The 14,604-nt window shown below is 35.8% G+C and overlaps 3 protein-coding genes across 5 annotated transcripts; 1 reads left to right on the top strand and 2 right to left on the bottom strand.

The window, feature by feature from the left end:
• Window positions 1-1,073: 1,073 nt before the first annotated feature.
• On the bottom strand, window positions 1,074-4,194 carry LOC140965276 (rac-like GTP-binding protein ARAC1). Its single transcript, XM_073425434.1, has 7 exons — window positions 3,704-4,194; window positions 3,103-3,190; window positions 2,835-2,944; window positions 2,653-2,716; window positions 1,779-1,843; window positions 1,581-1,646; window positions 1,074-1,481 (listed from the first exon to the last, which is right to left on the bottom strand). The coding sequence occupies exons 1-7, from the start codon at window positions 3,800-3,802 to the stop codon at window positions 1,380-1,382; spliced, it is 594 nt and encodes a 197-aa protein (XP_073281535.1). The 5' UTR covers window positions 3,803-4,194; the 3' UTR covers window positions 1,074-1,379.
• Window positions 4,195-4,949: 755 nt separating this feature from the next.
• LOC140964449 (L10-interacting MYB domain-containing protein-like) lies at window positions 4,950-8,137 on the top strand. 2 transcript variants are annotated; one of them, XM_073424256.1, is made up of 3 exons: window positions 4,950-5,035; window positions 6,077-6,436; window positions 7,442-8,137. In XM_073424256.1, the coding sequence occupies exons 1-3, from the start codon at window positions 4,961-4,963 to the stop codon at window positions 7,943-7,945; spliced, it is 939 nt and encodes a 312-aa protein (XP_073280357.1). In that variant the 5' UTR covers window positions 4,950-4,960; the 3' UTR covers window positions 7,946-8,137. The 2 variants fall into 2 exon arrangements, with proteins under 2 accessions (XP_073280357.1, XP_073280358.1); XM_073424257.1 differs by lacking the exon at window positions 4,950-5,035 and adding an exon at window positions 5,177-5,315 and having other exon boundaries at window positions 7,442-8,134.
• Window positions 8,138-8,245: 108 nt separating this feature from the next.
• LOC140964448 (histidine kinase 1-like) lies at window positions 8,246-13,604 on the bottom strand. Of its 2 annotated transcripts, none has more exons than XM_073424254.1 (13): window positions 13,181-13,604; window positions 12,800-13,042; window positions 11,897-12,691; window positions 11,568-11,815; window positions 11,302-11,461; window positions 11,068-11,194; window positions 10,890-10,979; window positions 10,606-10,800; window positions 10,388-10,457; window positions 10,197-10,239; window positions 9,788-9,928; window positions 8,821-9,708; window positions 8,246-8,639 (listed from the first exon to the last, which is right to left on the bottom strand). In XM_073424254.1, the coding sequence occupies exons 1-13, from the start codon at window positions 13,367-13,369 to the stop codon at window positions 8,424-8,426; spliced, it is 3,405 nt and encodes a 1,134-aa protein (XP_073280355.1). In that variant the 5' UTR covers window positions 13,370-13,604; the 3' UTR covers window positions 8,246-8,423. The 2 variants fall into 2 exon arrangements, with proteins under 2 accessions (XP_073280355.1, XP_073280356.1); XM_073424255.1 differs by having other exon boundaries at window positions 11,897-12,688.
• Between the last annotated feature and the right edge of the window lie 1,000 nt (window positions 13,605-14,604).

Below are 14,604 nucleotides of genomic sequence, written 5' to 3'. Positions count from 1 at the left end.
TGGGTGGAACACTTTGGTCCTAAAATTTAATAGGTTTCCTGAGAGAAAACTAAATTTATATTTCAACTTTTGAAATTAAAATTACCTTTGGAGGTTTAAAAGGGTAATCAGGGGGGAAATGGATAGTAACTTGGAAAACTCCACCCCCGTAGGGGGCTCTCGTTTGGTCCTATTATTGTCGCTTGTCTTGACCTGCTAGACCTGATCATCACATCGTTATATTTCATTTCATATATAACCAAAAATAAGTTCGATGTCGTTAGTCGAATGACGACGACTGTGAGTTCCATCGTCATAAAAATAAATAAATTTGATGTTAATTTTATTATAATGTCACAAACGCATGAAGTAGGAGGGTCTCTGCAATTCTCTAAGTTCTTTGAGAATTATTTTTTGTTATAGCGAAGAGTAAATCTCACAACTGAAGAAAATCTCGACCTTGGGATATCAAGCTTAGCAATACGACAAGCTTATATAGAAGGGACGAGAGAATTGACCACTTATAAAGGTTTATGCTTCAAGGTTTATACACAACAACACACATTGTATTCAACAAGAAGTGGATCGCCATTAACCAAGGAATCTTATCTTTAGATTTTTAAAAATTGACCAAAACTTTATTCCATCCTCGTCAAGGGGAAGCAAAATGGCGGCCAATAAAAGGTATAAAATTAGAAAAAGTGTTGCTTAATATTTAGGCAATAGAAGCTCTGAGATTATCAAGAATTTGGAAATATTAAAGCCAACGAGTCCTACAAGTGACAACGAGTCAACAATACATTCAAAATTAGATGAAATGATACTGATAGATTTGGATGATATGAGGCAAATCTTTTTTTTAAAAAAAAAGATAATAGTACTAAAAAATAAAAAAATAAAAGAACATGCGCTTTAGAAACGTATCATTCGAGAGGAATAGATAACTACCCCTACCCACTATTGCTAAGCCGATAGAAGGTGAACGTCTTCGTGTTAACCAATCAATCCACGTGAAACATTGTAAAGTTTATGTATCCAAATTAAAAATCATAAAACATGTATTTGAAAGCATGAAAAAGTTACTACAATGAAAATAGAATGTAACCAAACCTGTTAATGTTAAGCAGAATCACAATTGTTGGTCTAGTTTATACATAAGAAAAAGCTAATCGAAGTAAATTGGAAAAACGAAGTGGTCTAAGTGGTGACTTAGCAATCAAAGATCAAATTCACTAACATAATCCAAGCCAAAGCTATCACAAGAGATCACGAATAAAGAATCCAAGCCACCATTACTTTCATAGAGCCATCTAGTTCATTGGGATTGAAGTAGAAGCAAAAGAAAGGGAAATCGGGAGAAAATGACACTTGAAGAACAGTTATCCTTCTTCTAGTGCTGATCACAATATAGAACATGCCTTCTGAGCCTTACTCTTCTTTTTCTTTTGCTTGGGTGGCTGGAGCACGACTTTAATGGCAGAATCAAAAACTCCCTTGACATTCTGTAGCAAACACATAATAAAATAAGGACAATGTGAGCTTAGTATCTTGAAAGAAGATTTCTACAAACAAGAATTAGGAAAACAGGCCTCTGTACATACCTGTTGCGTTTTCGAACTGCATTCAATGTAAGCAGGAGCTCCAATCATCTTACTCAGCTCTTCACCCTTCAAGTTTGAATCAGAGTAACATAACGTTCAGAATAGGAGCAAGAATAAATAAGTGTTGTCTTTTGTGTTTGCGTGCAAATCAGAAGACAACAAGAGAAAAGTGATATTGGTCAGGCATTATAGGCTCACTTGTGCTGTAGTGATTGGTACAGCACCTGGATGGTCAACAAAGAACTGCTTGTCATCCCGAAGATCTAAATCCCAAAAATGTTTAAGAATCAATAAATAAAATCTGTTTCACAAATTATGCACAAATTTTTAATTGACTATGGACAACATATTTATTTTTTCCAACATGTAAAATATTTAAATTTGGGACGTATAAACATAGAAAAGATGTACCATGCAAGAATTAAGAACAATAATGCTTTTCACATCTCATCAACAAGCTAATGACTGTCCGCAAAAGCTTCCTCCATGAACGAAGCTTTACAGACTTGTGTAGACAACAGACCCATAAAGGGGGTAAAAAGTAACATAGCAATCAAATTTCAGGAAGATGGTGGAATTCATACCCAAGCACCAAAACCATTAACATCAGAGGTAAACTAATTCCATCTGAGCTGCTTTTTTCTATAGTCCGCTTATCCAGAGGAAGAAGATGTTTTTTAACTAATTATTTAACGAGGAAACATAGTAACATCAAATTAAAAACACCAGCAGTGTTAAACCTTAGCCAGTAAAAATGTCACAAACAACAACAGTGAGCAATAAAATGACAACAGAAGACTAAATCATACTTTCCGCCATAATTTTCATTGAATATAACTTATATAGCAAATAAAACTACCTTAATCTACAGGCAATATATTACTCGAAATAATTTTTGTCCGGATAGCTGGAGCACAGAAGCTAAGCATCGAAAATCATCAACACCTACGACTTTTAGCTGTGACTTACAAGAGCTTCTTTCTCCATCTGTATTCACATATAATACCTAATGGTGTCGCTTGTGTTGTTTACAGTGGCCTCAGTTTGGAGGGTATATGAATAAAAATCTCACCGAGTTTTGTTCCAACAAGAACTATAGGGACACCAGGGGCATAATGCTTCAGTTCAGGAATCCACTGGCAAAATAAGCGAATAAATTACTTCATCAAGAAAAAAGAAACAGCTGCGAGTAGAAGGGAAAAGAAGGAAGTAGACAAAGTAAGAGAAAGCAAATGAACAGAATCAAGTAATCACCTTCTTGGAGACATTTTCATAGCTGGCCTTGCTAATGAGAGAAAATGCCAAAATGAAAACATCAGCTCCACGATAACTCAAAGGTCTCAACCTATTATAATCCTCTTGTCCTGCTCAATAAAATAAAAAATGAAAGTTCATGAAAGTACAACAAAAATACACAAAAGTTCACGAATTTCTAAGATTATAAAGACAATTAACAAAATCCGAAAATGTATAAGAAACTTTAGTAAGTAAACATTTTGTGAAAGATATGTCTAGGGCCCACCTGCAGTATCCCATAGGCCAAGGTTAACCGTGCTTCCATTGACAATCACATTTGCACTGAAATTATCGAACACGGTTGGCACATAATCCTATTTCATTTCACAATGGGAATCAGGTAAAAATCATATATCAACTTTTCATAGGAAAACAACATAGAATCAAATTCAAATCCAATTTGAATAAAATATTCTGGGTATGATTGCACAATAATAGGAGAATCCACATATCGTTTGAAGACAACTATTGCAGTTCCTACATGACATACACCACTGAACAATGAAGATACACAATCCTCCTATTGATCTAACAAAGATATTCTTCAAAAAGATATAGAATTTCACCTAGACCACAAAGTAAACGTAGAAAAAGACAGGATCTTCACAAAATCATTCGAATTCCCATCAATGATATCAACTCCAAATTCAAAATCATAAACACAGGAAAGGGAAATGCAGGCCCGATATAATATTTATCATTTCAAGCTATTTCTCAAGAACAAAGGAAATCATAACAAATCGTAAATGTTTATACAGATAACAGAAAGAAAAATCATCCAAAAACAACAAATATCCGCAGAGTTAAAGCATATATAAATGGCAGACCGTGGGGAAGGTGTTGCTGGTGTAGGAAATCAAGAGACATGTCTTGCCGACGGCACCATCACCTACTGTCACACACTTGATGAATCTCGAAGCGCTCATTCTACGCAAATGAAAACTCCCCCTTTCAACACACGCACACAGAACACAACACACTATCTCTCGGTCTCTCCCTCGATCTCTCTTCCACTCAGATCTTCTTCAGAAGACCTGACGCAATAGGTAGTTATGAAAAACACCCAATCACGCATTAATGCATCAATTGCATGCTAAAAAAGTCGAACATAATCTCGATTTTTCCATCTATTCCACCCTTCAATCGAAAAAAATGCGTGGCAAATAACCAATTCCCAACCATAACCCTAACTGGCAAAGAATGAGAGCAAGAGGAAACAGGAGAACATAGGGGGTGGAGATCTAGAGAGAGAGAGAAAATTGAGCACGAACAGGGATGAAGTGATCACAAAATAACAAGATTTACCCGCCAAATACTGCCCTTGAATCGGTCTCCTCTTAGGCACTTTTCAAATGGGCTGCCTAACGGTTTTTCTTCTCGGAGAAACATTTAAATGGGCCAATTAGTGGGCCTCCAGTTGTACGAGTTATGGGTAATGTTTTTGGGCCTATCATCGTTGTTTTGTCTATACATGTTTACGTATTTGATAATGTATTACTCTTTTTATTTAATTAATATTAATATTAGGCGATTAGCTTAAAATTTTACACAATTTATTTGAAATTAAGCCAAAGAAAACTTTTATATATACTAGTTACTCTGCACACACGATGCATGCATCTACAGTTTTTTTTTATCATTATCTATGAACTAAAGTGAAATTCTACAAATCATGGAGAGACTAAATCGATATTTGAATTGTTGAAATAAAAAAAATAAAAATAAAAGTGTGTGTCGAAATTTTAAAAAAAAACAAAATATTAGAGTCATATTTATTATTATTGATATAGATACAAATTTGATAATTTTGAATTATAACTTAAAATAAAGATTATGAATCGTTGTATTTGTGATACAGTGACATAAATCTCATACTCGAGTTCAATCTCAAGTTATAACGAAGCAACCTTTGGCTCATCAATTTGTTTCGAGAGTATTGATATAAAATAAATGATAATATGCGTTGCATTCCACGGAAAAAAAAAATAAAAAAATTTCAAAGTAAACCCCTTAGGAAAGAAGTGCGAATATATAAATACCTAGGGACGGAATTGTAATGAAATGAGAAAGAGACGAGAAATTAAATGGACAAAAAAACAAAAATTCAGCCAAACCCCATTCTCGTCTGTGTGCCAAGTGAAACTCTCATTCACTTTAAGGTTTGAAGCTCTTCGCTTCCATTTTATACAGTTTTTTGTTCCGTAGTGTGTGCGTATTTTATGTGCTCTGAGTGTTTTGTAGTCTCTGTTTATTTGTTTATGTGGCCCGACACTTATGATCGGTCTGTATTGTGCTTGTTTTTTTTGGTGGGTGGGGGGGGGGGGTGTTTAGTAAAGAACATGTTTAAAAAGTTCTCCTTTTTATTTTCGGATTGCGACAATGTTCCAAATTGTCAGTTTGAAGTGATTTGTTGGATTCTTTATTGCAAATGCCAATCAAGTTTATTTTACATTCTAGTTTTGCTCTCTTTTTCAGATGTTCATATTTAAAACTTTTATTCATTGCTGTTTATTGAAACTCGACTTTCAATCAATTTCTAATGAGTAAATGTAAAGAAAGGCCTTTTAATGGTGTAAATCTTGTTTTTTCTGTCAAATTTTTGAGTTCGTTTGATTTAATGTTCATCATATTTTTAACATCTTATTACTATTATCGAAGTCCAAATAAGAGCGTATAATACACGGGTAATTAGAAGTTTTCTGTTGCTTGGTCTATTGGGAATTCTGCAGACTCTTCATAGAGGTGTGTGGGGAATGCTAAATTAGTTTGTGACTGTATTTTCAGGCTGACGTGAGTAGAATTGTTTTTAGTTTTCTTTTCTTTTTTTAAATTGAACAAAGTTCCTTATGTGTATGCTCAGCTCAGCTGTCGATTTGCTCTGTGTTTTAGTTCAGCCAACACCAACATTGATTTTGTATTGTTGTTTCCAGATAAGGTTTCTAGTAATATTTTGGGGTTTTTTTTTCTTTATTGTGGAGTTTTTTTTATAAATTTATTTCTGACATCTTGATGTGAGGAACAAAAATTGGGGAAATTTTGGAGTTTATGCAAAAGAAACCAGAGATTTGTTTAGTTTCTTGTCATTGTCATTTTGTCTGATATTGTTCTTTATTAAGACACCACTACGTGATCAGTCAGCTCTTACTTCCCCGCCTAATTTCTCCATTCATTGTTTATTTGTTTTGATGGTTGCCTGCTAGATGACAAGCCGCATAACTCGATCAAGGAAACCACAGCCTGTTCAGCAGCTTGAAAATCAAGTACGGGCCAAGTGGACACCATCTTTAACTAAGACATTGGTTGACTTGATGGTGGACCAGATTCAGAAGGGAAATAAATCAAATAAAACTTTTAGCAAGAAAGGGTGGAAATTCATTTTTGATAACTTCCGTATACAAACAGGTTATTGGTGGGATAATGAACAACTGAAGAGCCGTTATATTGCCTTGAGGAAGCAGTATATCAGTGTTAGGTCGCTACTCAAGCATTGTGATTTCCAGTGGGATGAAACTTCTGGTAAAATCACGGCAACAGATGAAGCATGGGTTCAATACATCAAGGTAGTTGCTTCACCTCTATTATTTTCATTCCCCGGTACAAAATTTTACGTGCTGCTATGAGGAATCATGGTGGTGAGTCACTCTTAATTGTGGCTAACCAATGTTTTCGATTATCAATTTTCTTCCCATGTTATTTATTGTTGACATTTAGGCGGGCCTAATCACAATTATTAATATTCTAAATGCACATCTTAGAACACTATATGAATTATGTGTCTTTATTTCAAAGAATCGTGTGGTTAAACTTGTTGCTTAGGTAATCAGCCAAATAACTAAATGAGCGATAGCAAACTTGTGAATATTTCTCCAGTTAGTTCATATTTGCATGATGTTTTCAAGCGTTTGTGGGAAGGTGTTGTCATTTTTAACATTGCTCTGCTGTTGTCAGCGTCCGTAGCATTAGAAAAAATTGAAATAACAAGTGGATTTCGAGTGTCGCATATTTTGGGTTTTGGTATGGAAACAATAGAACTACATCATCTCTACTTTCATGTTCTACTTTTATTTGATGATATATGGTAGATTGGTAGTCATAATTATGATGTCTCTTTACTTTTCATGTTTGGTTATGATCTTATTCAACGTGGTTCGAGGTGAAATCTCCTGAGCAACTTGCTATGGAGTGATGAATTTTTCTGAACAAAGTGTCTTTTTTTTATATCTTTTTAAACGAAGAATCATATTTCCTTTTTAACAAATATAATATTTTAGTGAATATTTGTCATCATTTTTTCCCCCTCCAAGGCAATAGTGCAAGTCCGGCAATCCAAATGAATTCAAGTGTGCTTATGTAATACTGTCGTGAAACTATTATTTTCATTTTGCTTTCTTGGCAGTGGTATATTTTTTCCTGAATACTGCTGGTTTTCTATTTATTGGCCATTTTGACAAACGTGCCATTAATATTTGACACCATTCAACAACATATTGAAATCATAGAATCTCCAAGTGAAGAAAGCTTGTGATTGCTTTCCATGAAAATACCTAATAGAACATTCCAATCAGGAACATCCTGATGCTGAGGCTGTGCGGAGTACAGGCTGCCCCATGTACAATCAGCTACATATAATATTCGTTGAACCAGAGATTTCTGGAAAACACAATAAGTCAACCAAGGAAGGTGAAGAAACTCCTGGTTCAGTCCTTCAACAACATTTGAGCATTTCAGCAGAAGAGCTATCACCATCAGGATCAGATAAATATGCTGATTTGGCAAATCGTAAGAGAGGTCGCGGAGGAATAGAAATTGGTATTGCAAAAGGTATATTGGAGATTGCCTCTGCTTCAAAATTCAGAGCAGAATTTATAAAGAAGCGAAATGAAGAATTTTCAATAACAGATTGCATCAAGGCATTGGATGAACTAATAGGTGTTATTAGTGATCAAGTTTATTTTGGTGCACTGGACTTATTCACCAACCGTAATGCGAGGGAGACATTCCTAAGTCTCAAAGTGGAAAAGCGATCAATATGGTTACAGGGAAAGTGTTTGGGCAATAATATCACTTAGCATCTTTGGTTATGTTTCCATGTACATAACATATGCTAGATTGGAATGTTTTTTCTTCTTCAGATTTAACCCAAGTTAGATGAAAGTTAAAATTCTTATTTCTGAGGAAAATTGAATTAGTAAGTTTGATATAAATTATGTGCAGTTCAAGAACGAATACCGGCTGAAGTGGGCATGCTGAGATTAGCTTCATTTTGTCTCCATTGAGAAGCTAATTAGAGTTGATGTAATTTCAGTAGTCTTCTTGTAATTTAATTATATGCTGTTTCTTATTCCAAAATTCACAATACTTTTCGTGACACCCAAATTTGAGATATATATCGTAAGAAATCAATAGATCGAATATTGGATTATGGTTACAGGGTTGTATGAACAACTGCTACTAATTATTGTCTGTACATTTACGATTTCCGTCTCATCATTTCTACAAAATTCAAGCACTCGATGTGGCTTGGAAGGAAGGGTACAAGGGTCAGATTTAGTCCAGTCTCTTGGTCAAAAAAAGGATAGTGGAAACCATTAGTTTGCGGTCGATTGGCTTAGTTAGATAAGCATCCATTCCCACTTCCAAGCATTTAGCTTCATCCGAAGACATTGCATGAGCAGTCAATGCAACTATGGGGACGTGCCAACCGGTGCTGGATTCGAGTCTTCTGATAGCTTTTGTTGCTTCATACCCATCCATTTTCGGCATCTGTGTTTTTATGCAAAAGTAAAATAAGATGTCAGTTTCTTGGAACATTATAACCAAGATTTTGATTCTGTGAAAGTTACTATTTTTCCAAAAAAATAAAATTTAAGATATAAAATTAAGGGGACGACCCCCCCTCCCGACCTCTCTTTGGAATCAGGAAACTACCAGTATCTAGACTTACTTGACAATCCATCAAAATCAAGTCGTATGGCAACGATTCTGTATGACTAGTCGTGCAGTTTACATGAAGCACTTCCTCTCCGTATTCATGGGATTGGATCGCTTTGTTAAGAGCATCAAGGACCTGTATTCCATCTCCTACGACGACTACTTTTGCTCCCATTTTTTCCAACATTATAGTTGCGACCCTCTGAAGTACCAATGTATCTTCTGCAAGAAGTATGTGTAGACCATCAAGAGGATTTTTGTCATTGTCAACCCTGTGGGAGCACACGGAACTTTGATCTTCAAGATTTGATTTATTCAAATATTGTTCGTCCACCGTTCTTCTCACTGAATTAGTCCTTTTAAAACACTCATTTTCCGACTTCTCTGAATCATCAGAGCTGGTAGAACCCAAGTGAAGAGTACTGATTTCAAGAAATTCGTGAATCTGTGACGCTTTCGAATTGTTTTCCCTTGTGACAGATTCAAAAATCTGGATCATTTTTGCTTTGTATAGAGGCCTGTTGATCATTAACAAGTGCCCCCGTTTCCGGAGTTCAGCCTTGATGGCATTGGAGGTGTCATGGTTCAAGATCCAAGCAAAACTGGCTTGTCCACGGTATTTGTCTAGAAAATCAAGCTGTTGCTTCCATATTTCTGTGCTCAAGTCAAGAAATCCTATATCGATTATTATGATGAAAATTGAGCTGATACTTCCCTGGAAATTTGAATCGTGAGGATTCGAGTACTTGGTATGTGAACTTTCGATAATGCTTTTGCAGGGTTCTTGAAGATTTAGCGTAAGATCGTTCCAATCAGATGCTTCGTGGGTCTGAACTCCATTTTCTTGTAACCATTGAGTCATAAGCAATCTAGTCATTCTGCCACTGAGTGCAAGAAACACCTGTGTTTTTTTGGGTTATGCATTTGAATTTGGGTGGTTTTATGTGGGGATGTATTCAGGGGAAAAATGTGACACTTACAGTCAAGTTGTGCTGTTTCAGGTTGAATTGGTACTGTCTTTTCGTTCTCTCCTCGGGTGTATTAAGAAGCATATATAGCTGCATCATGGTTCCCGGTCCGTTCTTCTTCACGACTTTGATTTCTCCATTCATCTTATTCACCTGTTAAGAATTCTCTAATCATTTGATGCACTCGAGAAAGTTTACAGCGATTCCATAAAAATTCATGATTAATGAGTTTGGAAGATTCTTGCCCCTAACAGACTGACGGGTCTTTTAAGTTCTGATATTTTATTAGCTTATAGTCCAACATAAAACCAGATACAGTTGTGGATCATATGAGAGGTAAACAGTGATTGTCTCCCCAATTAAAATGACAAGTTTTATTATTTGAAATGCAAGTGCTCCCTCACAAAATTTATTAACTCACCAAGGTCCTTACAATGCAGAGGCCTAAACCAGTGCCACCATGCCTGGAATAATAAAAAAAAACTATTTATTAGATTCCCTCATATGGAGCTTTCTTAATAGATACTTAGGAAACTTCCTTGTATTTGATGAGCTTTTAATTTACTGTTCTGCTGCATTGAATCTCACTTCTAAACCATGTAAGCTACTTACAATCGAGTTGTTGATGGATCAGCTTGCTCGAAACTCTCAAATACAGATTCCCATTTGCTTGGATCAATCCCTGAGAATCACAAGAAAGGCCAATCATCAGATTATAAGTGGAGAAAAAGCTTGTACCTCGGCAAACGATGTATGCATCACTGTATGAATCACAAACACATATATGTATGTTGGCAGGGTTCAATTTTGTTTAAGTATATTATTCGTACCACAACCAGTGTCATCAACTTCAAACCAAAGAATCGTTTCATTTCCTTTCTTGGAGCATATCTGTTCATGGCTTGTTTGCCGCTTCCGTTTCATTTTATGTGCACGCCATGACTCCTTTTGATTAAGTGATAAATTTCTTGTGCTATTATCAGTATCTACAGTCTCGCACCATCCTCGCAGAATAATGTATCCCGCTGTCACAAGCAAAGGGTAGTAAAATCAATTGGTCCAGAAAACCCCTTGGTTTTGTTTAAAATTTTGAGTTAAATTAACTACGACTTACAAGTTGTAAACTTAATGGAATTGCTAATAAGGTTGGAAAAAATTTGAAGAACTCTACCAGAGTCTCCCAGAACCACTTTCGGCATATCATCTGTAATAAGGTATAGCATTGGTAAAATAGTAAAATTTGCGTAGAATTTAAAGGTGAGTCACAGACTTGGGACAAAAAGGGATCATACCCGAAATATCAAGAATTGTCTCTACATTGTGGTTGATACACTGGACAGAGAACATGTCGATTAGCCCTTCAAGTTCTCGGCTTAAATCAAACTCATTTTCTTCCAGTACCAGTTTCCCAGATTCAACCTGCAGTGGTTTCAGATGAGAGCTATTTATCATTTCCTAATATGCTGGAAAAGTCGCATGTCTGAAAAAAAAATCAAGTAATATTCTCTTTTTCTCTGATGTTTCACCTTACTGAGATCTAAAATGTTGTTGAGAAGCCGGAGCAAAGCCGTGGAACATTTACGAATTTGAGTAATCATCGAATGTTGTTCATTTTTTAGACAGTCGTCTGTCAAAAGTATATCCAGCAACCCAATCACAGCTGCCATTGGGGTTCGAAGTTCATGGCTATGACAAAAGAAAAAAGAACGTATTGTAATCTCAAAGGAGTTATTTTTCTTTCCGTTAAACGACCTAAATCTGGACAAAAAGGTCGTTTCCAAAGACACCCTACCTCATATTTGCTAAAAACTGGCTTTTGTAGTTGCTTGATGCTTCTGCCTTTCTTCTTGCATCCAACTGTTTTATTAGTTCAGCCCTCAGATTCATCTCTTTTGAAACTCCATTTGTCAGTATAAAGATGCAGATACATCCAACCACCAGGATGCACACTGAAGCTGATATTAATACCATCAGAGTTTTGAAAGCTTTTTCATCAACTTTTCCCATTATATATTTTCTTGGAATGATTATAACCCCAACCTGTAAAAAGTTGTTTGACACAAATAAGAACGGACAGGGAGACCCTTCAAAGATTTATAAAAAGGATAAACCAAAATTTACCATAGGAAGCCTTTTCAAGTTCAAGAAAAAGGAATCTATGTAATACAGTTGGTGCCCAAGCTTTGCATTTTCTATGTGAACTTCTCGACTAGGAGGAAATTTGTCACCATAAGCTTTCTTTAAGTGCTCAGCTCCAGATCGTATCACGGTATCCTTAGAATCAACAGCCATAGTGAGCTTTGGCCCTGTCGTAGAATTCATGAGTAGAGGTGTATCAGTCGAAGTAGCAATAAGCCAACCTTCTTGAGAAGTCAAATAAATGTGGCCACTGTGGAATTCAACTAGATCTTTCATCAACTGTCCGACACTGGAAAGTGCTGTAGTAACACCCACAACAGACACTATACTGTTGTGGGATGGATCCCAAACCGGTGATGCTGCGGAAAGTAATGGCGAGTCTGCAGATTTGCTAACAGCTATATGCCAAGAAGCGGTACCATCAGGAACCTGTGAAATACCAGCGATATTTATAAACTGATCTGGTGGGATAGGTGTCGGTTTTCCAGTTTTTTCACCGGTCAAAGGATCCAGAGGTTCTCGGTACCAAATTGCAGAAACATTTCCTCGTATGGATTGGTCGTTCCATCCATGATGAGGCAGCAGGGAATTAGTATCAGACGAGCTGCTTATTGAGTAATTAACAAGATCAGAGAATATGTAGTATGTGCTGTTACTCTTCCTATTTCTATGGAAAGCCTGGACAAAACCATTTCTATAACTTAAAGTGATGGAATTTAGAGCTGTGCTGCTCGCAAATAACGCCCATGTAACATCCCTCATAACCTCGTAAAGCTGCTGCGAAATCAACATATTACCAAAAATGGATGGTTAGTGAACACTTTCATTCAAATCAGAGAATCATCAGTTAAACTTCTCAAAGAAAAAAGGCAGCTTATCAAGAACCTCGATTTGCTGTGCTTGATTAACGGGCTTGTTATAACGTCTGATAACGGACTCAGAAAGCTTCACCTGAGCAGTTGCAACTTCGACAGTAGAATTAAGAATGTTCCACATGCGCAAAACCGGCCTCTGCAGAAGCTCGTGTCGAAGTCCACACGCCAAGGAGTTGAGTGATTTTGTTGTATAGACTCTAGTGATATGCCATGTTAGTAAAGTTAACAAGCCTATTAAAAATGCCAACATAACCTGCACGAGCATAACAACAAATTAATGGAACACGAGATCAGAGTAGACGCAGCACTGGGAGTTTCAATACCAACTTTAGTCTCTTGATAGTCCTAATGGCTCTTAGATGAGAGTTTCAGAGAAACAAAAATTACATACCATGATAGCGAGTCGAACAACGAAGACACTATAATATGATGATGAAAGACAAAGGGTACTTTCATCTTGAATCTCTTCTTCTACATCTCTTTGGTAAGATTTTCCGCATCTAGGAGAAATGATATATCTTTTGATATCAGTGGACAAGTGACAGATTTTATTAAAGACTCTTCCATGTAAGCACCCCATTAATGTAATAGCGTTATAGCCAAGGTAGTACAAGATTTGGAATGAAAATGGGAGATAAACAGCGAGGTGAAAAACTTGTTGAAGAAGTTGAGGTGGAGATAAATAGAGGAAATGAGTTTAAGAAAATAGTGTTAAGAATAGAAACTTGGATTCCCACTTATTAAGGCAAAGGTGGCTATTCTTTGTGTGTTCAAACAAGTGGGATTTGTAGTGTTATACACTTGTTCCTAATCCAAGATATTTCCTTCTTTTCAACTTTCTAATACCCACTTTTAGGTTGTGGTACTTGAAAAATAATATTCAATCGTGGGTTTTGGCATCGACTATGGGTAACATGTTGCACGACAGTTATATTGCATTTAAACCTTTAGCAATGAAATGCTCTTCGTAGTTACATATCATACAATACAATACACGACATGATATATATATATAATTCTTTTTTTATACATATCGATAATGATTTTAATTGAAAATGTTGTTTTTTCATAATTTATTTAATCTATCCATTTATATACTACCGTTTATGCTAAATTATTTCCATACATAACATCACTACATGTTTTTTTTTCCTTTTTTTAAAGAAAAATGAAATTAAATGATACTTTTGGCATGACCTAAAAATTAAGAATTTCGGTAAATTTTAATCTTTAAAATAATTAATTAATTATTGAAAAACACTAAGCGTAACTTCTCTCCACGTCACACGTGTTTATCCTACATAAATATATAAAATTAAACATGTACTAGAAAAGGAAGCTAAGAGACAACTGAAAATCCACTCATCGTTCAATTGGGGGCATTAGCAAGAAGCTTATTTTATTACTATTATTCTCTTTTATGGGCGCCACACAATGACCCATTATCCATGTTGGGTGAAAATAAATTACTCATGCAGCCCCTGAGGGATATACGTACAATTACTGTGTTACATATGAACCCACATATTGTGTTTTGAGCGAGGCATGTAGCTTAAGGTAATAATCATGAACAATGTCCTTCCTCAATTCATCTCATGATTAGTGGCTTGCGAGCCCACAATTTTCTCGTGGTCCACTCATATTCTTGAGTCGGCACACTAGGAGAAAATTAAATCCATACCTACCCTAATCCATTAATTAAAATAAATCGAAAGATAACAAACTTTATTTGTCTCCAATAGTGTAGTGTTCAGATATCTGTGTCCATTTCTGTCGAGGAACAAAAGAAAATGCATGGATCATTTGGTATATATA

This window comes from Primulina huaijiensis, chromosome 18 (genome assembly GCF_012295235.1).
Source record: "Primulina huaijiensis isolate GDHJ02 chromosome 18, ASM1229523v2, whole genome shotgun sequence".
NCBI classification, from domain to species: Eukaryota; Viridiplantae; Streptophyta; class Magnoliopsida; order Lamiales; family Gesneriaceae; genus Primulina; species Primulina huaijiensis.
The sequence above is the reverse complement of the archived record's forward strand: the minus strand, read 5'-3'. Positions and strand labels throughout refer to the sequence as shown.